The 27560-nt window shown below is 40.6% G+C and overlaps 1 protein-coding gene across 1 annotated transcript in view; it reads right to left on the bottom strand.

The window, feature by feature from the left end:
• Positions 1–23288, bottom strand: part of LOC140366962 (uncharacterized) — a 44540-nt gene extending 21252 nt beyond the window's left edge. Inside the window, exons 1-3 of the mRNA XM_072453227.1 lie at positions 23259–23288; positions 22895–22975; positions 1008–1544 (exon numbers count right to left, since the gene is read on the bottom strand). Of these exons, the coding sequence (XP_072309328.1) occupies positions 1008–1544; positions 22895–22975; positions 23259–23288 (648 nt within the window). The remainder of the gene's footprint in view (positions 1–1007; positions 1545–22894; positions 22976–23258) is intronic.
• Between the last annotated feature and the right edge of the window lie 4272 nt (positions 23289–27560).

Here is a 27560-nt window from a genome sequence, read left to right as displayed (position 1 = left end):
TCACTGCATCCTTGAGTAGTACGTTGATTAAGCAGAGACAAAACAAACAATTTTCAGCTCATAAAAATTAGTAATTACTTAAAGATGCATGAATAAAACATGACAGAACTCCAGGTATCTTTTTGCTTGTACAACAAATATGTAGCACTGCATGAGTAGTCGACTATAAAAACAGACCCACTTTGGCAAACTAATACATTTTAATTATTGTTATTGTAAATAATAATATGTAAATTGCTGTAACTGTAGCTGCTGTTGAAAACTGTAGCCTACGGTAATTGTGTTTATGACATTTGTTTTTATTGCATAGAGGGTTTAATGTTGGCTCTCTCTTGTGCTTTAGTTACTACATTTAAGCCACATCTTAATCTGCTTCATGATGCCTTTAGTCTGTGTTTGTCATATTCCACGTGTGAGTTTATTTACTGCAAAAGCAAGTGTTTAGAGTCTTTACAGCAGATTTACTCAAGCTGTTGACCACTGTCTGCTTTGTCCGTGCACACGGTCTGTCCCAGGGCAGTTCTGTGTCCGTGTGTGTGTGTGTGTGTGTGTGTGTGTGTGTGTGTGTGTGTGTGTATGTGTGTGTGTGTGTGTGTGTGTGTGTGTATGTTCGAATCTGTTTCTCACTTAAACGGATTGAGACAGGTGTACGATGTGACATTTAATAAGTGTGGTGTATCGTGGCACTATGTATTGTTACACCACTATCAGGTGTTTTGATGTCATTAAAGTGGATACTTTAATGGAGAACTTGTGGATTTACTGTATAAAGTTAAAACATTTTAACAACTTCAAATATTTTTTTAAATCAGGGTAAAACAAGTGAATAAGCAGCATTACCAGGCATATTAATAATCTGAAAAATCCAATAACCATGTGATGCGCTTATCAATTAACCACATAAATCATCATCCCATTAATTGTAATCTGCCTTTCCGGAGCCGCTCCACATCGGCAGCGCCTCCTAAAATCCATATCAGTCTCACACTCATACTTCTCATACTCACTTCAGGCCCGGGTGGTCCCATTCGTCCATTCGGTCCTCTCTGAAGTCTGTACCATTTCCCGTCTGATCCCAGGACCATGTCTCCGTCTCTGGACTTGGCGCTGATCACTCGAGGTGGCTCCAGTTTCACGTTTCCTCTGCTCTGGTCCAAGTGCGAGCCGCCGGGTTTGAGCTCCTCTTGTTTCATGGACGGTTTTGGAGTGACCGAGGGTTTCTTGAGGGCAACTCCTGAATCCAAATCAATGATATCATCTGAAGGTTTTCCAGGATATAAAGGATTAGTCCTGCCACCAGCGTCTGTCTTTTTCTCTGTAGTAATGTTTTCCTCCAGGTCCTTTCCCTTTTGGTTGCTCTTCTGACCGTTCATAGAAGGTTTACGGTTGGACTTTATGAATCCTCCGCTCTGGAAGAACGGGTCCATGAGGTCCGTGTCTTCGTCCACCAGAAAGACGTCTGCTCGAGTGATGGAGCCTTTGCGGTCTAATCCTGATGGCACCGTTCCATCTCCACGAGTGGCTCCGGGCCGCTGGAACAAACTCTGTAACAGACACAAGGCACGCATACACTAAATTTGGTGCATTTAACATTTCACAGTAGATCGAATGTTTCAGAGGTCTCAGTCATCCAAAATAAAGTCGATATCGTACAAAAGGTTATGGAGTAAACGTTTAGATAAAAGAGTAGGGCGATATATCTGTTGTTTTGTGAGTAATTTTACACAGTGCACATTTTTTGGAGCATTAAACCTCAACTAATGATTTTAAAAACGTGTTTTAACACATTTCTTCTGTTAGACAAGAACAACTAAATCTAGATATACATTTTTGTCAATATCGTTGGCCCATTTTCAGTCACCTAAAATTAGAATGGATTTGTTTTGTCTCATGCTAATTTAAATTTTTACAAACATTTGCACAATATACTGTTGCAGAAAATATGACTAATAAAAACTAAAACGACAATTATTGGAACTACTTTATGCCAAAAAGCCAAACGGAGCAACATTGAAACCATTTTTAAGAACCATTGAGTAAAGGAAACGCTAAATAAATAAAGAGCAGTTTGTTTTTAAGTTGATTAATTGACTCTTTCCAGCTCAAATCTTATCGTATGACAATGAAATACAGAAAAAGCTCAAGTGTCAAGAGTCAGTACACACAATTAATAAAAATGCAATACAATATTGAGCCTCAAAATTATAGTTACAGCATTCATGCATTGAAGGCATGGATGTCTCGAAATCAAATTGATTGTCATGATTATTGTGAGAGAAAAGATAAAAAGTACTTTACATTTAGTTGCTTTTTTGGATTTGGAACTTTGCTTATAAAATACAGTATTCCCGAATTGATTTTTTAATTTCAAATACGTACACTGAACCTTTGCACTCTTTTTATTTGGAATAGCGTTATACGTATGTGACTCTTAATGATGTCATGCTGCTCAGACCGGATGAAGGATTTTAATGAAACACTTGGACCAGCCTGGGCTGTGTCAACGCCAGGATACGATAAAAGAACAACAGATGTACAAATCTGATTTGTACAAGATCTACAAAGATCTACAAAGAGCGTCACGTCCCTACAGTCATCACAGTAGATCCGCAAACAATGTACTGAAGAGTTTATTCAATTTAACTTGAAGTGAAATTTTAATTGAAAATTTAACAAATCAAATCAAAGTCTACTCTGTATAGTGTATTTAAATTACGTGCACTATAGTTGTTTCTGACTCCGGTGGTCCTTTGAAATTAGATTAGAATAAAGCTGAGGCTCTTGTTTCTTGTCATCCCATCCATGTAACATCTAAAAAGCCACATGTGATGATACACAATAGAAAATGTACGTCATCAAATGTCAAATTAGTGACATCACCAGCTTCACAACACGTCTATTGCAACTATTTGCGGCTTGTTCCGGAATTACAGACATGTGTCCCGCCCCTGGCAGCATAGGTAAAACCCCCTCGAGCTGCGGTGGTCCTGACCAAGCCTAGCACAAAGATCTGGAGATGGTCCCTGCAGCGATGTCTCAGCGGTATTGAAGGATGGGTCAAATGCAGAGGACCCTACGGGGACAATAAAGTGTACCTTAACCTTAACCCAAAAGTCTTTATTTAATGTGTTTTATTACCTTTATCTATACCTCTTGGGATAGGTCAATGATAAGATAAGCCTTTATTTGTCCTACAATGGGGAAATTTCAGTGTTGCAACACAAAGAAGGTACAGAAGTAAATAATAAAAAATAGATAACTTATAAAAAACACTCTTATAGAAAAGCTCTTATAAAACTCTTATAAAAAACCTCTTATATTGCACCAAGATGATTGACATTTTGTGTTTGTTTTTTTGTTTAACTCACATTTCTTAGAGCAGGGGTGGCCAAACTATGGCCCGGGGGCCAAATGCAGCCCTCAGGCTTGACCCAAAGAACTTTTTACTGTATAATTGGAAAAATTCAACATTTGGATGTTATGCCAACCTAATATTAATGTTCCAAGTCTTTTTCATCGAAACTACTATAACTGGCATATAGGATGTTTTGCACTGAAAATGTCCCAGGCTTCCAGTACTCAAAAATGTGAACGTTACATTATCGATGGCCATCTAACGCCTACTTAATTCAAACAATAGATTTGAAATTTAAATCCTATTTGCCCGTATAAAAAACACGGAAGCTGATCATTATCCGTATGCATTAGTAAAAACCATCAGTTGCTGAACCTAAGCCAGATGACAAGAGCTGCAGTAAAGAGACAGAGCGATAGAACACACCTGAACAGAAAAATCCAGTCAAATTTTGTCTGCAGATCATCATCCCCAGGGAAGAATAGACCGATACACATTTTCGGTGACTTTGGCCCAGCGCTCTCTGTGACTGTGCCGAGGTCAAATCAAATCAAATCAATTTATTTTTGTAAGGCCCAAAATCACAACAACAGTTGCCTCTGAGGGCCACGAGGTCAAGTGTCATGTGACTGGGCTTGAGCCTGTGGCATTATCCGGGTCAAGGTGAAGGATTTGGGAGTCTCCGGCGGACCACCCATGCTCCAAAAGCCACTGTTGCTTTAGATCAGAGCAGCCAATCGTAAGTGGAGGTCCGGGACAGGAGTTCACGATGAGGGAACAAATAACTTCACAGCTTTTCAAACAAAGAAATTAGCCTTGGCGTCTTTGGGTGACAGGATCCATCAGAACCAAATATGCTAATCAACAAATGTGTATTTTAAAGGTTTCGACAGATCCACTGGTGACTTTATGAAGGGAAAATATCTTTGTGTTGAGTGAATATGAATTAATGAAAGATGTCTGTCAAATACAACAAACAATTTCGCAATGTAATTTGTGTTTACTTAGTTATTAAAGGATTTAGTTTGGCCCGTAGGCTTTAATTTGACAGTGTGAAATGAGGATGAGACCGGGGAATGACACCTAAGCACATGTAAGTACTCATTTTCAGTCCAGGAGGGTTAACATTTAAGAGAAGACTGAAATATGACCTGCTCAACTAATGCAAGAATCCTATGCATTTCAGAACATGTTTGCAGAGGTCTTAACTACAGAATAAACAGGTTTTATACAGAACAAGGGTATTTTGTTATTTACAAAGGATTCAAATGCGATATCACGTAGTAACATTGTCCCAGGATAGAAAATCATCACAGCATTTCACTGTCAGACAGCCCAAACACATCTGGGTTTTCCTGTTGGATCATATCATACAAACAAATCCTTAAATGATTGTACAATGGATAATAAAACATGAAATTAAATCCATCCTATACCATAAATCCATAAGTAAATGAATGTTAAGTGTTTTTCTCAGGCCATTGTGCAAGGAAGGCTGCTAGCTAAAAAAAAACTGGGCAAAATGAGATCTAAAAAGGGTAAACCCAGTCAAAATCAAGACTAAAAGAGAAGATCAAATTCTAGGCTTCACCAGGTAAAAATCAGGACTAAACGCAAGTTGAAACATGACTAAAGGAAAACTAATACTATGCCATATAACTTAACATAGGTCTTGAGAACAGTGGTCAGTACCTTGTCTTTGTGCCTCCTCTGACCCCCGGCTTGTGTCCTGTGCAGCTCCAGCAGGACACAGCCAACCAGTGCGTACCATCCCACCTGAAAGAGCATGACCATGGGCCTGAGGACAGCAGCTCTGAGGCAGAGCGCTGGAGAGCTCAAACCCACAGCCAAGCACTGTCAGGAGGCCACGCCCACCCTTCTCCCGGCCCCGTACTCAAACATACATCCAGAGAAAACAATGCTCTAATCTGGCATAGGAGCTGCTTTGAAACCTGACACAAGCGCCTGAGGCTGTGAGAGCTGGGAAGGAGTCAGAATGTGAGAACATGTGAAGAACATGAGAAGAACATTTCAAGAACATGTGAAGAATATGAGAAGAACGTGTGAAGACCATGTGAAGAAAATGTGAAGAACATGTAAAGAATATGAGAAGAACATGTGAAGAACATGTGAAGAAAATGTGAAGACCATGTGAAGACCATGTGAGGAATATGAGAAGAACATGTGAAGAACATGTGAAGAATATGAGAGGAACATGTGAAGAACATGTGAAGAACATGTGAAGACCATGTGAAGAATGTGAGAAGAACATGTGAAGAACATGTGAAGACCATGTGAAGAATATGAGAAGAACATGTGAAGAAGATGGGAAGAACATGTGAAGAACATGTGAAGACCATGTGAAGAATATGAGAAGAACATGTGAAGAATATGAGAAGAACATGTGAAGAACATGTGAAGACCATATGAAGAACATGTGAAGAATATGAGAAGAACATATGAAGAATATGAGAAGAACATGTGAAGAACATGTGAAGAACATGTGAAGAACATGTGAAGAACATGTGAAGAACATGTGAAGAATATGAGAAGAACATGTGAAGAATATGAGAAGAACATGTGAAGAACATGTGAAGACCATGTGAAGAAAATGAGAAGAACATGTGAAGAACATGTGAAGACCATGTGAAGAATATGAGAAGAACATGTGAAGAATATGAGAAGAACATGTGAAGAATATGAGAAGAACATGTGAAGAATATGAGAAGAACATGTGAAGAACATGTGAAGAATATGAGAAGAACATGTGAAGAACATGTGAAGAACATGTGAAGAACATGTGAAGACCATGTGAAGAATATGAGAAGAACATGTGAAGAATATGAGAAGAACATGTGAAGAATATGAGAAGAACATGTGAAGAACATGTGAAGACCATGTGAAGAATATGAGAAGAACATGTGAAGAATATGAGAAGAACATGTGAAGAACAGCCGATGTGCCAGGCAGTTGAATGTGCAAGCAGAACTTCTATGGCTGCACTCTAGGTCATCAGTTTTACTCACAAATGTTTCGTTTTGATAATCCAAAGATCTGTTTATGCCTTAAATATGTAGTTCTAAACCGGCAACGTGTTTTCAGGGGGGAGAACTTTTCAAATAGGATTAATCACGGTTGAAGCCACAGCGTGCTTACATGAATGTCATTCTTTAAATGTAATGTTCTAAATTTAAGTATTAATTTTTTTAAGGATTTAAATAAGACACAAATAAGGACAATTAGCCTATTTAAAAGCCATATTGGCTATAACTTGTTCATTTCATAATTGTTTGATTCTGGTCACATTTCACTTAAATGTACATGTTTATTGGGTTCAAGATCCTTCATAACCGCTTGCGGGTGTAACTGGCTCTTAGCACACAGTGCTCAGTGTAACAAGGCACAGTGATTTTAAGCACTTTCGAAGTCTGGGGGAGCCCAAACCCCTCCTGGAGCAGAGTCGGCGTACGCCCGACGTTAGAGTGACAGACGAAAGCCGTTCAGGTCGGCCTGGCGTCTTTCACTGTAGGAATTTGCGAAATAGTTGGCCCATATTACTTGTTTTAGTGCTCACATGCAAGTTTTATTTTCCTCACAGAGCGCACGGTGTTCAACTCGAGAGCTCCGTGGCAAAGTTGCACTGCTCTGCTCCGCGCTGGTAAACATCAGCTGCTGAGTGATCTGCGATTGTCCACGTGAGGAGTTTATATACAAATTTAAGAGCTTGAAACAGTGATGCCAGGTACATCTGGAAGGATGAGGAAGTAATCTAAAGTAGCGTGTTTGGTCAAAACAGACCGCATGATTAATCAGGTTCATTTCATGATTGATGCGTCAATTTTCTATAATTAATTGAGTTGAGTTAGTGAGAATTAACTTCGTGCTTATAAGGAAAAAAATTCCTTACAAGCACGGTTTTAAGTGAATTAAAAGTTTAAAAAATTGGAATGCCCAAAAGCCTTGAAATGCAACTGCTGTTTATAAAGTACAATGCCAAAAACCCTCCATAAAAAGACTAAATTAAACATCACCATGCTTTAAAAGACATCAGCCGTTATCTAAAGTGCGAATCAAACCACAACACCTGCAGGCAACAAGAACTGTGTCAGCCGCTGCTCAGAGCCAAGACAAGGAATCCCGATCATTTCACACGAGACAAAAATCAAACTGGAAAAAAAGAGGGAAAAAAAAACAGCAGAAGAGAGGATTAGAACCAGAGAAGCCACAGCGCCAGAACCACAGCTGAAGGAAATGTCAATGGGCTATGCAGCACAGACTGTCTGAGGCTGAGATGATTTACGTGATGCAGAGGGAGACCTCCTGTGAACCGACCAGAGGCATTACAACACATTTCACTGGAGCAGATGAAGGCTGAGGCATGTCGAGTGGAGCAAGGAGAAATACACATGTGCTAATATCTCCAATGAGGCCCTTTATGTTCAGAAAAGTCCCTCTATTTCACCTCAGCTTTCCACTGATGACGAGTACACTGCTGAATGTACATGAAACGCAACAAAGTGAGCGTGACGCCTGATATCACAGAATTGAGACTGAATGCAAAGTTTCTGTAAAATATGATTTTTAAACTTCAGGCTTAGAAATACATCGCTATAAAACTGAAATTGCAGTTATCTACTTCAAAAACAAATGATCCCGTCCTAATGTGTAAAAACCTGCTAACTCTGTAGTTTAGACCTCTACAAACATGTTCAGAGATGCACGCGACTTTTATTCAATGGCCTCGGAGTGGAATCGGACCCACCAGGCCGCGGTGGCAAAAACCACACATGTGCAACACCCTTAACCACTGTACCACCGGCGAAGAAAGGCTGTTTATATTTCAATCTTCTTTCAAATGCTTCTGCTCTGGGAACAACCACAAATATTAGTACTGTCTCCTTCATGTCTCCTTCAAGTGGCCTTCATGTCTCCTTCATGTCTCCTTAATGTCTCCTTCAAGTCTCCTTCGTGTCTACTTGGTTTCTTCTTCATGTCGCCTTCATGTCTCCTTCAAGTAGCCTTCATGTCTCCTTCAAGTCTCCTTCATGTCTCCTTCAAGTAGCCTTCATGTCTCCTTCAAGTCTCCTTCGTGTCTCCTTCGTTTCGCCTATCGCCTGTGAAATTAAGTCTATTTCATGTCACCTTCATGTCTCATTCATGTCTCCCTGACACATGGGCTTTTCGGGGTCATTTATGGCAGTTTTCTCTCTTTTCTCTCGTCATCTGACTCTTAAAACGCGGCGTAAGAACAACATGCACTTGACCCATTAGTGACCGAGATGACATTAAATGTGCCCACTTAAAGCTATTATCGCGGCACCAACAGGACTGGTGGGCACGAGGAGCATCCTGCCCCTGTCTAGTTCACAAGCAACATAGGGAGAGAAATCAATGGCAGCAGGAACAACAGAGAGTCCACAGAGATGATATAAAGCCTAAATTGTAGTTACTTTTGAAAACATTTATAATCCGCCTCATACTCTAGTTAAAATGCATAGACTACATACACAAAATACATTTCCCTTGTATTAAGAGCCACATAAAACATCCAGGTGTCCTAACTAAAGTTTTATGATTTAGTGTTGTAGTCTGGACTCTGGATACTCCCTAAAGTGTGAGTTAACCACTGACACAGGAGTGGAACACATTTGCAGTTGTGTGTCCAGTTGTTATAATGAAAAGTAAAGCCTTGAGAGAGTTGGATTTATTCATCTGAAAAACACTAGAGTAAAGCACAGGAAATCACATCTATATTATGTTGATTAGCCAATATAGGTTAGTACCATTTTATAATGTGGTAGGTCTGTGTTACAATAATGGCCAGTATTTGGGCACATCAACGTTTTTGGAGGCACAGCCAATATCTAATTTCTAGCTACACCATTGTCTAGAAAGAATTTAAACGTGAATTCTAGTTTTAAAACATAATCGTAAGCAAGAGCTAAAGGAAAAGCTTATCTTATCTGGGCAATACAGAGTAACCATGCTTCGCCAATGGTGCAGTGGTTAAATACATAGTCCAAGTCCAGCACTATGCATTTCCCAAGAAAAAGCATTACTGAGGTAAATCTTTAGCTAATGACGTTGATGGAATACTCCAGTCGTTTGACAGAGGTTTGAGGGGGAAAAGCTGATCGACTGGAAGAATCTGCAGCTTCATTTATACACATAACTCAAAGTATTACATTCCAAAGATCGTTCAAGCAATATATCAAAGACAAGTATTTCAAATTTACTGAGTTGGTCTTTTTGGGACATATAGGTCCCAAAAGACCTTTGAAAGACAGTGCCTTTTCATAATTCAAGACAATGTTGCAGAAAGTAAAGCAAAATGTCAGATGGATTGATGAATGTCTTCACCAGATCCCCCTTCCCCCTTTTGGGTCAACACCTCTGATAAAGAACATAGAACACAAATGGGTCCAAGGACCTGGCCCCTGTGGAGAAGTGGAAATGTCCACTAACAAAATCCTCTTGTTCTGCTGGATGGAACGTTTCTCAGGATTAAGTCCTTAATGACTATATTTTAAATCTAAACTGACTTGCTTACTGTGTGATCTAAACTTGTAATTAAATCATGTTTTAGTTTAGTTTGCCATAAGAACTATGTTTGAAATGTGTTAATTTCGTATTTTGTTATGGCTACATATGATTTTGCTGGTTTAAGTTAAATTTGTCCAAATTAGGAATAAGTTTGACTGAGAGTTAAAGTCACTCCCACTCTAGGCCACACCAGATGAAAAGACCAACGAGCTCACTCTCCTCTATTCGGCTCTTGACTTTAACCTCTACCAAGACACACTGGGTCGTGGACACCAGGGGCCCCTCCCCCACCAGGGAGAGGGCGCATTGTCTTCAAAACTCTGCTTTCCTGCAATGGCTGAAGCTGTAGTATCAGTAAAGAAAGCACACGTCAACGAACAGTGGACTGGTCAAAAATCTTACGAAAGCTAAACCCTGCACAAGGATCAGCGCCACAGACAGCTCTGAGGACCCAAAGAGCTCTGAGGAGGCCTTGATCCACATCTGAGCCTTCCCTGGGACACGTAAGACATGAGAATAGCTGATACTTGCGTAGTGTAATTAAAGTGAGTTTCTCTTGGATTATTCTACTAGAATGAATCAAAACTTAATTCTTAATACCAGCATTTCTTTTAACTAAGTTGACCTGTGTAACCAAATGTGACTGACCATACGTAACAAGTCGGCACAGACGAAGCCGCACAAAACAGGGTTTTTAGCTTTTTCTTTTTTTAAATTAGTGATTTTCGTTTTGTTGCAGAATGTGCATGTTGAAGTCATGAAGAAGCCACTCCATGTTTCAGATAACAGTATTGGTTCCCTTAAAAGTATATATAAAGCCGTTAAAGTTGGGTAGTTTTCGGGTCTTTTCCGTGCTTCGCTGGGGGTGTTACCTATTTTCCATATGAACTGCAGCAGCTCAGTGTTGTTATTTTTTCCATCTATCAGCTGCGAAGCACATGGCTACTTATGCAGCATCATGCCCTTGCAGCAACTACGCATTCTCCTCAGAAGACATTTGTTTCATTAATTTCTCCAGACTTTCTCCAGAGCTTATGATTCTACTACTACTACTACATCCACCTAAAAGCCTCAGACGAAAAGAAAGTGCCCCCGGTCCTTGTGACCCAGGTGAGGAAAGTACTACACCGTTCTCGCCTGTCCCTCCCTGGTCAGACCAGAGCAAACATTGAGTTCAGCTTATTAAGGCATAACAGGTGCCACGTATGCACAAAACCAGTCTAAACATATTGCAGAAAAACACACTCAATGTTCTACCGCATGCGAGACATCCTTGGATCCGCAGCTGTCAGTCTGTTTTCCCAGGGATGTCTCCAGAGCCACAATAAGTGTGACCCGGATGTTACACATATGTTGACCTAAGTTTTATGGCATCAGGCAAAGACATTACATTTTTACATCACAATTCCCTCCTTCTGATTAAAACCAAATCCCTGTTTTATTATTAATCATTAGCAAAAATGTCAACAATGTATCAATCAATATAAGTAAATCAACAACCTGAAAATCAAAAGAATGTTAAGCACATCATCCAAACTACTACTTAATACTTAACTACAACCTTTTTCTACTTCAACTCAGGTTAAGAATAAATGGTAAAAAGAAGTGTACATTGTCATACAAGATAGAAATAATAAATTAATATGTATTGTGCATTAATGGTGCAGTTTTCTGGTGTTTTGCTTCAGTAATCTGGTGTTTTTTGTGCTCTGCGATACAACCTCCCCTCAGTCTACAATAGCCTCGTAAGATCTGGGCAGAAATTAAACCAGCTAGACAGGAAAACAAGGGCAGACACGTTTCAGTTCCAACTCTTTTCTATGGGCAGGATCAGTTTGAGTTCAGAAGAGTGTAAATGTTGCTGCTCAAACCATTTCCAGCAGATAGAAAATTACTCAAAACCTCTAACTTTATAAAACAGTGTTTAGACGGCTACCTTTGAACCCCTTTCTATCCTGGTGTGTTGAGGTTGTGTCCTCGTTTAAAATTCAAAACACCTATCAGGCTGCGAAATAGACGGGGGCCCGGGGCCAGTAAGCCCTCAAATCGCCGGCGGGCACTGGGTTTGAATTAGGAGGTGGCCCACCTGTATCGAAATTCCTCGAAAAAAAACAAAGATTTAACTAATAATTTAGGGCATTTTCATCGCTTAAGTTTCGTTTTGACAGACATGCCACTTCGCAGTATTCTCGCTTCTCATTGGCCGAGCGGTGTCCGTGATCTAATTTCGATGAAAGCGGGCATCTGACGTGTTCGGTTGTACTCTGTTGTACCCCCCCCTTTGGAGTAGTTAGCATCGGGGCAATGTATATATGTTAGTGGTTTATTTTGTAGGCTGTGATTTTATATATTCCACAAGATCTCCTTGTGTCAAATGCTGTAAACAGTATTATTTTTGTATATAAGAAACATTATTATAATGAATTAAACAGTATTGAAATATCATGATCTCTGGTTTATAGGAATTCAGTATTTGTGCTCTTCCTTCATGTCAAATAAAAGATAAAAGTACTTTAAATTGTTTTACATGCCAATAACGAGGTTTAAAACAACAAATTTATCTTGTTATTACCTCTTATGATGCCGCAATGCCGTGCGCGCTTGTGGGCCCCTGAAATTGCTGGGGGGCCCCTAACTTTTTTAGATGGGGGGCCCCCCTGGCCCCTAACTTTGAAAATCTATTTCTCAGCCTGCCTATTGGTCTGGATCATCTAGTGGTTATCCAGGAAGTGATCCTCTGTGTTTTTAAAATCCAGATGACTTTGCCACTCTATGATCGTTTCACTCTTCAGTTCAAAGTAAATCTTGTTTATGAACCTAATTTGAACTGAACCTTTCTGGCAACAGTACTGTGTTACAGAAAGCCATTTTAAACAGTGTATTTGTCAAAGTCATCATTTACAAAGGGCGTGGCCAACCGTCGGTTCTGCCTGGAGTTCAGAGACTCAGGACGCAGCTGGATGTCTAACTTTACCGGACCATTTTACAATTTGGAACAGCCAAATGTTTTTTGTTTTTTTTTATAGAAAGACTTCCATACCACAAAACCAAACAAAATGGATTTCATAAAAGCTCGATGGTCTTGTCAATGATAAAAAATGAGACACTCAAATCTCAAGATAATTCACTATATGCTTTTGTGAGTATAAATCCTTTAAAATCCCCGGAAAATTACGGTATCAGAGGGATTAAAAAACTTGACCAAGACACCAGTGACAAATTAATTGACTAAACAAGTACATGTTTACAGCCCTAAAATACTCAAAAGTGTCTACACCTCCTAACACTTCAGACCTGCATCTATTGGACCTGCACTGATCTGTCTGACCCAGGCCTGACCTCTGACCTTTGCCGTGGTCCGCCAGGTGACCAAGGATAAGTACAAGGCTGCAGAGTCAGACAGTACTGAGGGGGAACGCACAACAGCGATATTATCAGGGGATTAGCCGCACTGTGACACTTTGATTTACGGCCCGGAGCTTTTGCAGGCAACTAAAGACACGTAATAATGACTTTGACATACTTTACGTACGACTATCAATCATTATAATAATAACATGCACGTAGTCAGCTGTACTACGTGTATGTCTGTGAGCCTATAAATCATGACAAGATGAGAAGATTAATCACTCTTCAAAATAACAAGTAAACATTAAATCACATCATTATTATTATCATCACATTAAAAAGATTTTTAAAAATGTTTTAAAACTTAATATATATATATATATATATATATATATATTCCGAAAAAATATACTTTTTTTTTATTTTACTGGTAGTTTAACTTTATCTTTAAAGTGAAAAGAAGACGAAAAAGAAGAGATTATGTTAAGTACAGAAAATATATGATGTGTCTTTTTAAAATGTTCTCTTTTTCTAACCTCAAAGGAATTCTGAAAAGTAATATTTATAATTGTAAATTGTGTTTGGTATTTTTGTATTGTTTAATAATGTATAATTTAGCAAGCTTTTTTATCCATCTTGATTGATTGTTGTCCTGTGGTTGAGAGCAGTTTAAGGATGTTACATAATCATTCAGATGTTTTGTCTGACTAAAGGCAGACATAAACCAACAATTTACATCTAAATCACCATGCTGGTCCCAAAGCATTTGACCCAATTACCATATCCAACCAAGGTTATATGCTCTCTATGTTTTCTAAGACTGTTTTGTGGATTTCTGGGCAAACGAACACTGTTCACTCTTTATGTTTTTTGTATCTGTGATTAAATTGTCATCAAACTTGAGCCTTCTGGTGCGTGCAGCAGTTGTGCCACTTGGCCGCATGCCCGCTCCTCAGATGAAACGCTGAATGATCTCAGAGCCGTGTCAGACTGATGAATGGGGCTGCTCAGACCGTGTGTGCCGTGGCTTGCAGCAGGAGCCATTGTTTGACAGCTTTTATGAAGGAGGCCTCTCTGGAGAGCTGCTGGGACATGGAACAGGGTGCGCCACACAAACGCGCCGCCTTCGCCTTGGCTTGACTTACTGTTTCTGTGTTACAGTGACAGGTGCTCAAGTCTGAACTGCAGAGACCTGACAGCACCAGGGGTAAGAATAAGGCTAGTGTAGGCAGGGTATAGGAATCGCATGTCAAACGGATGGCATTGAGACACAAATTTGTTTCTTTGGGTTATCGTTTTTTTTTTTCAAGCTTCCAAATTCGATCAAGGCTCTATGCACCAAGGCATTCGCACCAGATCCTGTATGACAGATTTGAGCAGGTTTCAGTTCAGTCTCAGCCCACTATGTCTAAGGAGGCAGTGGCGGTCAAAGGTTAAAGTCAGTGCAGTTCTGAAGTTTTAGTCTATGTAAAACTATAGGTTGCTGCTTGATTTTCAGCTTGTCAAAATGCCTGGTTGGTTTCCAGGAAATCCTTTTTGGGCCTATAAATGAAAGTAAGATTGTCATTGTGTGTCCAGAATGTCTTACCTTTCAACTTTATACAACCCGATTCTGTAGTTACACGAAGAATAAAATATCACAACAGTTGGAACATGGAACATTTGATTCAGATTTACCATACCTTTTTTTAGGTTCTGAGGAAGAAATTATTTATTCAGTCTTTGCACTTCCATTGTTGCTGGCGGGAATCAGCAGTTACTTAAAGCCAATTATTAATATTGCTACTGGAACTGAAACATCTGGATCAGTGTCAACTACAAATGTCATGTCCCTTAAGTTTGGTGTATAGTTTTTTGCAGCGCTTTTTAAAACTTTTAAGACATTTACCACAATTCTGAGAAAAAAATATCCCATATTATGCTATTTTTCCCATTTCGTAGTCGACTCTAAGGGCATATATAATAATAATGGTTGTGCAACACCCATGTCATAATAGTTATAAAATATCACCCACTCACGGAAATGCAGACGGCTTAGTTTGAGATTCGCCACCACCCTCGTGAAGAGCGATCTGCCTCCCCCGCCCAACCCGTGACGTAGTCTCAACGAGAGCGTGTGTCCCCGTGTTACAGATACAGTGTTTTGGAGGATGGGCTGAAACAGGGAAGCGTGCTGCTGCACTCACCAGGCTGACTCATCCAGTGAGTAGACCCAGTCCGTCTGCTCATCCGAGGGGAAGGATAGAGACTGTTCTCTAGCTAAAGACTGTAGGAATTAATAAAAAAAAAAAAAAACACTTTGGGTACATATATGAGGTACCAATAGCTCTCTAAGAAGGTTAAAAGCTCAGAAAAGTTGATTTTGCACGATATGGGACCTTTAACATACCAGGAAAGATAAACATCGTTGTAAGTGGACACATGTACGACCTCACAGACAAAATTCTTAAAAAAGCTCCAGGGCCTAACGAGGGGCAAACCCATTAGAGACCTGAAAACCATTGACGGGCCCAGAGTTCATCATGACGGCTCTGTGATTGAGTGTTTAACAAAAGTCCTGACCTCATCACTGTTTTACATCTATGTGCATCTGATGAACTGGTTTTAAGTCTCTGAGGCAGCACCTGTCACGCCATCTCTGCCCCAGGGCTCAGGAAACACACCACAGTCACAAATGTGGGTTTCAAAGAGCAGCAGCACACCTTTCTCCTCAGGTCCTGACTCACTCGTCACTCTGTCAAGGTCTAATGCAAAGCAGACCATGACAAACACAGCCAGAGCTGCTAATTCACTTTCTCTATGTTCAACAAAGAAGAAATATAGCTGGAGAGTGTCAACTCTCCAGCTATATTTCTTCTTTATGTATCCATTTGTCAATCCAACTCCATCAAAAGAACATCAGAAACAGAGAGTTCGCAGGTTGGAAGTGTCATTTCCGAAAAATGCTTCAAAGTTGGTTATTTACTTGCAACGTGTTGGATCCCAAACTATCAACTGAAAGAAGCAAATGCACACTTTATTAGGAAAGATTAAGTCCAAAATAGCACAAGGTAATATGACAAAAAAACATACTGACAATCACCATCTTGAAATGATTGGATAATTGCGCCGCTCAAGTCAATGACCCAACATTCCATTGGTGGAAGATGACAGAAGATGATTGCTGATTGATCAAGCCTATGCAGGGCTGTTGACAGGGCTCAGTTCAACTGGTTTAACAGTCAAAATATCAGCTGACGAACAAAGTAGTAAAACTATTACACAGTACAAGGGTAGACTAGGACAGTGGTAGGACAGTGGTAACCGCAATGTTGCAGAGTGATCATTAGGTTTGGCATTGACCCCGGCAGAGTAATGCAGGAGGCGCAGAGCAGGATAGGAATCCCCAGAGTCTAGACACTGGTGGTGAAAATAAAAACATGAACGACAATTAGATTTAAAAATGGTGCTGAGGTGCAAAAGTGGTGCTGGAGGGAAGGAGGGCCGTGTGAAGGCTGAGTTTAAAACAAGTCGGCTGAGTGGAGACAGAATCAGCTTAGCCAAACCAGCCTGGTAAAGACAGATAAAGGCAGCAGAGGTGGTCTTCCAGGCTGAAAACTCACAATTATCAACCATTTGATGTTTCTACGCCTCTGTGGAAAATGAACCAGAAATACATTGCTGTTTATTTTACGCCGGGCCACACTTTAAGACAAAAACAGGTTCATCCTAAGGACAAGAAATGTGGTGTACAGACTTTGCACGAAGGCAAAGTATACCAGTTCAGTATAACAGTGTAGGATATGGAGATGTCCTCCCCCTGTTGCCATGGTGACAGGAATGCGGGCATCTACTGCCCGTGTGGAGTTTTACACCCCTTAGAAGAAAGAGGATGTAATAGTGACAACAGAGACGCTCTGAACTTTGAAAATAACTTTTCATCAAATGACTCCTTTTGGATTACAGAGAGTAACGATCTCTCCAAGACAAACGCTAAAACGCTGGAAGACTATGCGGTTTTAGTGGTTTTAATAGACAATCATCAGATTGCAAAAATGTGTCCACCAGATGACTTTACATGTACATATTGTGATATCGTGTTTAACATGTCATTTTAACTGTTTCATAACTTGTTTTGTGGACAATTTTACCTTTTGTGTAACTCTTGTGGCCTAAAGCCAGATCTCGTCTCCTTATCAGCTCTGACCCCAGCGTGCATGCTGATTGGCTGAAGCCACGGCGCCAAAACCCCCGCGGGGAAAGACAAAAGGAAAGAACAGGGAGTTACAGACCAGTTCCATCCGAGCTCCAGAGCGAGTTCCATCTGGGTTTCTTTCGAAGCTCGACCCTCCATCCAGGGTCCCACCAGCAAGGTCCATGAGGCCTTGGGAGCAGGCCTCGGGCCTAGTTAGCGTGAGCGATGCTACGCTACGGGACAAAGACTTTTCCAAGAGAAGCTGATGTTCCCTCCCGGAACTAAGAAACCTGTGCCCGTTTTTAAAAACGTGATTGATGCTGCATCACGCAAAATCAAGCAAGGACCTTTTGCAACTTTTTCAAGTCCACAGCCTTTTAGATCAGCCACATCGGTGGAGCAGCACGACGGCCTTTTCATTTGGGAACGCCTCAGAGCCAAGGAGAACGCCTCAGAGCCAAGGAGAACGCCTCAGAGCCAAGGAGAACACCTCAGAGCCAAGGAGAACGCCTCAGAGCCAAGGAGAACGCAGATCGCAGAACCGATCCAGTCCTTCTTTGGCCAGACAACGTCAGAGCCGAGCTCCAGAGCAGGCCCTTGGACCCCACGCAGGCCCTTGGACCCCAAGCAGGCCCTTGGACCCCAAGCAGGCCCTTGGACCCCACGCAGGCCCGTCTCCTCAGGATCACAGCTTCTGGTTCCGTTCGTATGAATGCACCTCACAGGCTGGCTGAATTTCATCTTAGAATTAACTCTAACACACACCTAGATAGATCTAGAACCATCATGTCTAGTGTTTTCCATCTGTTATCGACTCATTTGCATATTCCTGATTCATATTTATCTGTTTAATTCTTTAGTCATTAAATCTTCATAACCCACATTTGGTTAAGTGTTCCTTCATTTCCAGAAAAGGGGTCAATGTCACGGTTACATTCTCAAACCTTTAGATCAACGAGCAAATGAATTTCTAATTAATTAATTAATCTAGATATCTGATTTTAGAGTTATTAAATTGCAGATTATCCGGCTGGTGCCCCATTCTACTCTTAAAAATACGATTCAAACTTACCCACACTTAGGCAGTGTGTCATGTTTGAATTCTTGAACAATTCTTTAATCAATATCAAACATGAATGCCCCCCCTCCTTCACAAGTGGGTGGACATTCATAACCTTACAGTACTTGTACTAGTATGTTACCCTACAACAGGAATATATAACAGCATCTTGAGACCATGGGCAGTTATATGTTAATCAGCAGGGGTCTCGCTACGTACATTCAGGGATGGCGGGGGCGCCATCCCTGAATGATAGATCAAAATGGCCCGTCATCCGTTTTGTCATGGGGAGAAAATTAACCATCCCTAAAACCCGGCACGGGTGCCGCCGTGGCCAGCGGGGCTAGCGCGGGACGCTGCTAGTGTCGGAGCTAGCGGCGGAGCTAGCGGCGGAGCTAACAGCAGAGCTAACCCTCCGTGCAAGACGCGGCGCAGCCATGGATCTATTAGGGCGCAGCAACCAATCAAGAGATTACGGTGCCTTCGCACTATCCGGAAGAAGGACCAAAACAAACCCAACCCGCATGGGGTTTCGGCCAATCACAGAAGAGATTCTCACCGAGATGAAAGCACGTGTACTGCTTCTGTCATTCTGACAGCATGTCTAAAGTCTAAACGCAGGCAATTGACAATTACAGGTTTTGACAAGAAACATTAGTTTCTCACTAGAGCATCCTCTTGAGACTATCTCAATGTGGTCATCTCACAATTTCAGATTGTGAGAGGAGGTTCTCCACTTTAGGGAGAATAAAGACCAAGTCAAGGAATTCCCTGTGAACGAAGATGCTGGATAACCTGATGCTCCTGGCAACTGAAGGTCCAAATAACTCTGATGGTCTTGACTATGAGGCCTGTGTCCAATGGATGAAAAGGCCAAGAAGAGTTGATGTATCCAAATGATTTCAGCATGATACTGCCATTAGCTAAAACTGTACACATTTTCATTATTGTGTATTATACAGTGTCCATTGGTAATACATTTAAATGACTATGTCTTTTGACTAAGTTTTGGGAAGCCAATATTCAAATTTCTTGATGGTGGATACACCATGTAATAGTATGTTTAGGGTGTGTGTACCTTTGGAAATAATGAAGGTACGCTAAAATGCGACCCCGTATGAGGCATATTTACCATCCCTTTAAAAAATCCTGTGGAGAGCACTGATCAGGTACACATCAGTGATGATGAAGCTGCAGCCATTACAGGGTTGTGCGTGAAATTTAGGCAGAGCAAAAAATTAGATTAACAAAACAAAAGTGTCAAGAGTGTCAACAGTGTCAAGATGACTACAACTGAACATTTTTCAACGATGGAACACTTCTGGACAAATGAGGGAATACACAGACGAAACAACATATAGCACAAATGTGGAGGCACATAAAGTTACAGGTTTTGCACTCTCTGTAGGCCACACACTAACTTTCCTGTGACCAAATCTGCTGAATTAAAACAATAACGCAATCAGGTTTATTGTAATTGGAACACTATTTTCAAACAAATGCCAAAGCATGAAAATTTGCCAAATCAGTAAATCAGACAACACAAGTGTGGGTTTATTCTAAAATAACAGAACTGAAGCAGATGTACTGGCAGAAACAGAGACCAACAGTGTGTGAATCTCAATCAAGAAAGGCCGGTGCAGTTTGTGGTTATAGCGGAGATAAAGCGCACTACATCAGCACAAAGGCATGTTACTAGAAAGTGCCCTACCGTAGGCTGTGATTGGTCCAAAGGTTTTTCATAGACCTGAGAAAGTAAATTCAAGCCAGCCGGGCCTTGAGGCAGCCAGTCCTTCTATTTCAGACATGTGTTACTCAGTGAGGCCAATGTAAACACAAGCAAGCACCAGGATCTGTGCCATTACCGAGCGGCTGCGTGTAGACACATGGGCCATAATCACAACTCATTGGGGGAATTAAAGGAAGTAATCTCAAATACTTAACATCAACAAATAAAGAAAATGAGTTTGACTTTTAAACACTCCGTCTGGACAGTGATTAATGTCCGGGACAGAAAGAGTTGGCAAGGAGAAATAAACTTTGAGAAAAAACATTGTTTCGCTGTAATTATCCGGGCTAACGAGAGTCATGCTCGTACTGACACTTGTACTTGTTTTGAGCCCAGTTTATTTCTGATCTAGACTTGATTTGGTCCTGTTTTAGTCCTGGTTTGTAGGGCTAAACAATATTGACAAAATGTATATGTCGACATTTTTCTGAATCATCTTGGCAACTAGTTACTCTAATTTTGCAAAAACAATTGTAATATTATTAGTTTTTTTTATATATCTCCCACCTGAACTGGTTTTGCCCTGGCCTTGACCATGTTTAGATCCAGCTTTAGTCCTAGTTTAATCCCAATTTGAATGTGCCGTTTTTCCAAGTCTGAACACAGCCATTAGAACATCTAATTTGGTTTCTTCATATCTTTTGCCTGTTCAGTTACGAATTATACCCAGGTCTTTCTTGATATCGTTATAGGTAACTTCACTTTCTGCAAGAGGTCCGTAACCTGCTCGTCTACATGGGGATGTTTAAGATTTGCCTAGAATGTTCCACGGTATGGCATTAAACCACCATGCAGAGTAACGGGTCAGTAACAGTTCTACACATTCTCCACACTCGCAAGTACCACTACTGCCTCAACGACATCCGCACAAGAGGTTTGAAAACACAGCTTACGTAAATGCAAAAGTAATATTCCCAAAAGATGAACAAAGAATGTAAATGACTGGTTGAAACGCACAGTAAATAACGGAACAAAGATGAGAAATTACAGAGAAGCAGGTCTGTATGAAACACAGTCTTTCTTCTGCGTTTGTATTACTGTTTGTGTGTTTTTAATCACATTTTTACCCCTCGTATATCATAGCGCATCCCATAGCACAGAGTGAACACAGAGCGTGCCCTGTTATTATATCATAATTAATGAGCGGTGGCAGATGAACTGTTGTAGCAGGCCACTACAAAGACAGACGGATGGAGCTGCCGTCTCCAGCATCGATACCCAAAACACTCCAGCTCCACAGCAGCAGAAGCATTGGACACTTCAGCCTCTTCATCTCCTTACCCAATCATCCTCTCCCCAATCATCCTCTCCCCAATCATCCTCTCCCTTCATCACATTACTGACATCTATCTTACAACTCACAGAAGTACTTAATGCCTCTATCTTTGTCTGTTTCAGTCTTACCTGGTAGTGTCGTCACGAGGCTCAAGATTATCCTAGAACTGTTCAGAAAGGTCAGAAAGGTCATCATTTTGGACTGATCCTGTGATTTCTGTTGTATTGAAAATGCAGATAGTATGTACTTTCACTAGTACAGTTTTAGCACTATCTGAATATTGATTCTTTTGAAAACCCTTGGCTGGGATGAAGATTGTTCCTACAGTTGTAAAGAGAGTCGATAGACTCCGTATGCGTATCATCAGTACAGGACAGGGCCATATATTGTTTGTAATTTATCTCCATATACTTTCGGGGCATTATGAAACATGGAATATTGTGATATAATGTGGGATACATTGCAGTTGATTTTTCTTGAAGTTGCAAAGGGAGGTAAGATAGAGATCGCAGCTAATTGTGAAGCTGCATTCACCCCTAGCTCAGACTAGACATGATGGAACTGTGGTGTGGAAGTGTTCCAAAGCTTCAAAAGTACTCAGACTGCGCCACAGTGGTGCAGCGATGCTCCGGATCCTTTCATTTAGGGTCTATTTTCACCAGATGCCGCAGCCCTTTTCAATACTTTTAATACTATTTTCAATCCTATGCAAGTGCACTTTTAAAAGACTGTGACTGCGAGAGCACAGCAGAGCTCTCCAGGTGAGTTGCACTCCTCAAGAACGTCCAAGAAGAATATCCAAAACAGCAGTCGCAGTTGATCCGGTGACTGCAGTGGCTCTGCACAGGTTAAAAACACGAATAATGACTGGAAACGGCTTTGAGGACTGGAAACAGAACATAACTATGACTGAAATATCCTTATTATGGACTTGTATCATTCATTTTGCTGGCATCAATTACATAATCACGTAAATTGTTATAGCAAAGTTTCAGCCCTAGTCCAAAGTCTAAGTTTGTCCTGATACAGCCCTTGTCCAAGTCCAAGTGTGGGACTTGGACTATGCAACAATATGCAACACATTCTAGAACTAAACAGAAATAAAATGTGCATTATCCTGTACACAATTGAGAATTCCTTCTTTTGAAGAAAATGTTCAAAGTGAGTCCAGGTCAGTGCTGAAAGCGGCCTGTGGTTCAACAGCTGGATTTCATCACCATGACAACAGCTCTGGTTTACAGCTGTGGAGCTCAGGGGTTTGTGCTTTCTGTCGTTTCCTGTTTTCTGTGTGACACCGTGTGCTCCAGAGAGGTGTTTTCCACGTTTCCACTGCAGCAGAACCTACTCACAGTTTTGCTGAAGCCCAGGAACGACGGCTCCTTGAGTGTCTCCAGGAGATCCTCCAGGTTGTTTGAGGACAGCAGCAAACTCTGGGGATAGACATCAACGTGTGACCATTTAGGTCCAAATACAACACGATTCAAGTAAAAAATTTTGGCCGTAGGCTTGATTAGTCAGGACAGTACTGCGTGAAATGGGGATGAGACTGGGGAAGGAGTGCTATCTACTCAATTATCAACAAAAAGATCAGCTGTAATGTGTTTTAATTAAAAGCAATGCATATGATCACGCTTAAGTGCACCGCAATAAAACCCAATGCATTTAAATTTCTATCTGATTAAAGACAAATAAACTTCTATATTTCAATTATACATGTTGACGATGATACAACTCTTTCAACATTATTCACCACAGTAGCCTTGGCAAGTTATATTCATAGGAAAGAGAAAAGACCTGAGAGAAAAGCCCCACTCGAGCTGTGGTACACGGATTCCCCTGCAGTTGAATTGATTGCTGAATTTAGAATTAAATCAATCCAGATTTGTCATCTTTTGGGCTAGTTCAGTAATAAATAATCACCTCCCCAAACCTGTGGAGAGGCAAATCGGGCTTTAAATAGGACAGAAAACCCTCTAGTGTGTGACTGAGAGAGAGTTAGATCCGCACGGGGCTGTGATTTATGCCGTCGCAGAGGTCTGTGTGTGATGGATGTGTGCTCGGCTGTCCTCACCTCGGGCCGGTTGTTGTTGCTGTCGGTGCGCGGGGCCCGTACGGCTTTAGTGCGCGTCCTGTCACAGCGGGGCGGTGCCCGGCTGCACTGGCTCCCGGCCGCATCGGGATCACCCATCACAAAACTCAGGTGCCGGAGGTCGCCCTAAACACACCGAAACATAAATATGTGACGCAAGCTGCTCTGCGGGCACATTCAGTAAGTCGGTAAGTGAAAAATAGGATTCCAAATGATTGTGATTCTCTAAACGCTGGCTGAAGGTCTTATTAAGTCAACAACTCGACTAACTTTTGCAGGACTTTGATCAATTAGTGGCAACTGAGACCAAATTCAAGATGTGCGATGAGTTCATGTTGTTCTAGAAAAGCCTCAGTTGAATCGATATACAAATCTAAAATCCACAATTTATGCAAATTCCTTCTTTCAAACATTTCCACAGTAAATACAGTCTTCAGGTGGTGTCAAACCTGCTGTGCACATGTGAGGTCTTATTTTGGCACCATCATGTTCGATATTGTCCCATTTTTAAAAAACAGATCACCTAATAACTTGTTTAGTGAGTTTAATCTGTATTTTTCAGGGACCAACTATGTACTAATTCAGTAATCGTACATAAAGAAAGGATGATCTGTACTTTAATTATTAGCTACTGCTGCTTTCCATCTTCACAATACATTCCAATTACAACTAACTTCGATTAGATTAGTCAGAAACATTGAGTGGTTTCCTTTATACAAAAAACAATGTGCTCATTCAACATGCAGTTTCAGACGTTCTGGGAGCTAATTCCACTGTAATGGTTAAAATAAAATATAAAAGCAAAAGGATTTTTTGGGATTACGCTGATATATATTGAAAAAAATATATAAAATTGCAATGGCTGTTTTGCAGATAAGCAAAATTTGAATATTGAGTTTATTGTCTGTAATGTTTTTGTTTTTTTTAAATGGCCTTAAAATGATATGATATTTCTGCATTTTTGCATTTAAATGTATAGTCCATTCTGGTTTTGTGCAATACCTCATTCACAGGAAAAAGTTTTGCACATTCCTAATGTAGTGTTAAAGGCGGTATGGACGATCTTTCGGCGATTTGAGAACGCAGGCGGAAGTGCGCATGCGCACTCCCCCGTGCGGACTGATACAACACACACGTGCGTTTGTTTATTAGCGCAACGGATCGCATCACATCTCTCGTCTCCCGTAGATTTATGTCCACTTCTGCGTCAGCTCGAACTGTCTTTCTCCGTCTTCATTTTGCCCCATACACTCAGGGAACTATATTATGATAGATCCATGCGCTTAGGCACGCGGAAACGTGGGGACGAGCCACACGCGGCTGCAGGTGAGCGGTAGGTGCGTTTTATGATTGATACGTGGCAGGACTAATCGGCAGTCCACGCCACGAGGAAATGAGACTTAGATTTGTGCCAAAAAAATCGTCCATTCAACCTTTAAAATATTGTATGAATATCGCAATAATGCAAAAAACATCACCCACCCACAGTCTCTCAATAACAATGTTCAGAAATGTGCTAAAACATGCCATTAAATGAAATAGTTGAGGTTTAAGTGAAAGGACTGTTAAACGATAGAAATAATTCTTCCGGAATTACCATCACAAAAAAAGTTAAGTTTTGTTTATTTGGATAGAGATACAATTAGGGTCTGTCCTGTCAGTTATAAGTCTGTGGCATTAGAAGAACATTTAATACACACTTAAATGAGTCTGAAAGGATTACACGGTCGCCCAGAGCACTTCACATTTATGTAATGAAGACAGTGTGAGGTCTGACTCATTGGCGACGCTGACTGTTCTTTCTGTAGCTTTTGTTGACAGACACAATCGTCGAGACTTATCCTTTAAACCCAGCAGTTGTAGATAATATCATTGCGCTTGCTGTCCTAAAACTAAACCTGAGAAGCGCTGATCCTGTAATTGCCGTAGAGACAGACTGCATCAAAACTTTGGAAACGGATTAGATGTCGGACAGTTGTAGAAAACCCATGGCACAAACAAAGCCTTTCTCTTTGTGACTGAATATCTCATTAACTGCGTTTCCACGCTCACAAAATGTGCATATTTTCTACATTTGCAGAAGAAAAGCGAATAACAAGCGTGAATTTTTTTCTGTTGCCTTTTAAACGTTCAAGAGTATACATTAGTCTATTCAAAACCCCTGCAGGCAACAATTTAAGTCTCTAGACATTACATTTCCTAATAAATCTTTGTTGTCACATGTTTCAGGTAAATGTACAAGACCAAACAGGCTTGGAGGGGTTAAATGTCCTTCAAAATTGAGTTTAATTTATTTAGTCATTAATTGACCTTTATTTAACCAGGAATGTCCCACTGAGATTTAAAGGACAAATATTATGAATTATTTGTATTGTTATTAGCCTTTAAACATGATATTTAGTTTAGGATCTCATGTTTTAAAAAAAAAAGTTTAAGATAAATACATTTTTCAGCATATTTCAAGCTGGCCTCTCAGCTCTCAGTTGTTCTGATCGTAATTAGATAGGAGGAATTTACAGCACTAATCAGGAGATGATTTATGGAGTTAAAAAACAGCAGAAGATTCTCAAAGCCACGTCACAGATTGACAAAATGTCAGTTATCGAGGAGATTCAGAACGGAGTGTTTTTGACGCTCGGAGGGGAGAGGACTATCTAAGCAGAATTCATAAAACTAGTGTGAATTAAGTTAATGCTACTGCAGGAGTGTTTTTGATGAAGGAACAGTGTTAGAGTTATAAGGGGGGAAAAGTCTATTTCGTAAAGTGTGTCCTTTACGCGGAGTCCTGGACCCAGAGGGGAGGAGCCTATTACAAGCTTTTAGTGGTATGGGAAACCAGAGCACCTACACAGACACGGAGAGAACATGCAAACTCCACACATAGTCCAGCCCGGGAGCTGCTGGCCTGGCGTTTACTAGTGTTCTTTTGTGATTTGGTGGAATATTTGGCCCATATCGTTTGTTTTAGCGCTCACACACAATCTTTATTTCCCTCACGGACCAAAGCCACATTGCTCTACACCACTTTACATCTATTCCTAACTAACTTACCGTAATAGATTTTTTATTGTGTAAACCATGTAACGTCAGCGCATTTGGTCAAAACAAATCGTGTGACTCATTTGTGTTAATTTATGATGAAAATTATGAGTTAAATGTATAAATATTTTAATTGCTCAAAAAAAACTTGACATAACATTTGCCACTGGATACTCTCCCTTTTTGTTTGTATCAGTTTTCTCTTGATAGAGGAGGGACTGGACTGGTGTTCCAGAGAGGAAGAGCTGTCAGCACCTCGGTGAAGAAGGTCCGTGTCCTCAGAGTCCACTGAACACCTGATGGAGAAGTCATCTGAGAGCACAAGAACAAATCCAGATGCTCCCGTGTTAATGTATTGTCTACACGCTCTTGAGATGAGGCCAGGCTCCAATAGGCCAACGCTGTGATAAAACATGTGACAGAGGAAGGCAGGTGCAGGTGTCGGGGGGGACGTCTTTTTCCTACAGTGTGTATTCTAAATGCCAACAGATATGAAATCACTCAAAAACTTATCCTGAAGCGCTGGGTATATTTACAGTACAAATGCAAAGTCCCACAGCAAGAAGGTTCTTGGTAGGCCGGTGTAGGTGTTTTTCCATAACCCTCAGCAAACAACTTGCACAATACTTCTTTCTGATAAATAATAATAACATTCCATTATGGTTTAATATTATTAAATAATAATAATAATAATAATAATAATTATTATAATAATAATTATAATAATAATAATAATAATGCAAAACTTTTTTTTAACTTAATTTGACTCAACAGAGGAAACATCCCCAGGCCCGGACACGGAACGCATTGATGGCTCTTTCTCGATTCTGTGGGTGGAGATGGCCGTTCTTAGTTGGTGGAGTGGTTTGTCTGGTTAATTCCGATAA

This window comes from Eucyclogobius newberryi, unplaced genomic scaffold, assembly GCF_026437365.1.
Source record: "Eucyclogobius newberryi isolate DKJ021-1_F unplaced genomic scaffold, fEucNew1.0.hap1 SCAF_2, whole genome shotgun sequence".
NCBI classification, from domain to species: domain Eukaryota; kingdom Metazoa; phylum Chordata; class Actinopteri; order Gobiiformes; family Gobiidae; genus Eucyclogobius; species Eucyclogobius newberryi.
The sequence above is the reverse complement of the archived record's forward strand: the minus strand, read 5'-3'. Positions and strand labels throughout refer to the sequence as shown.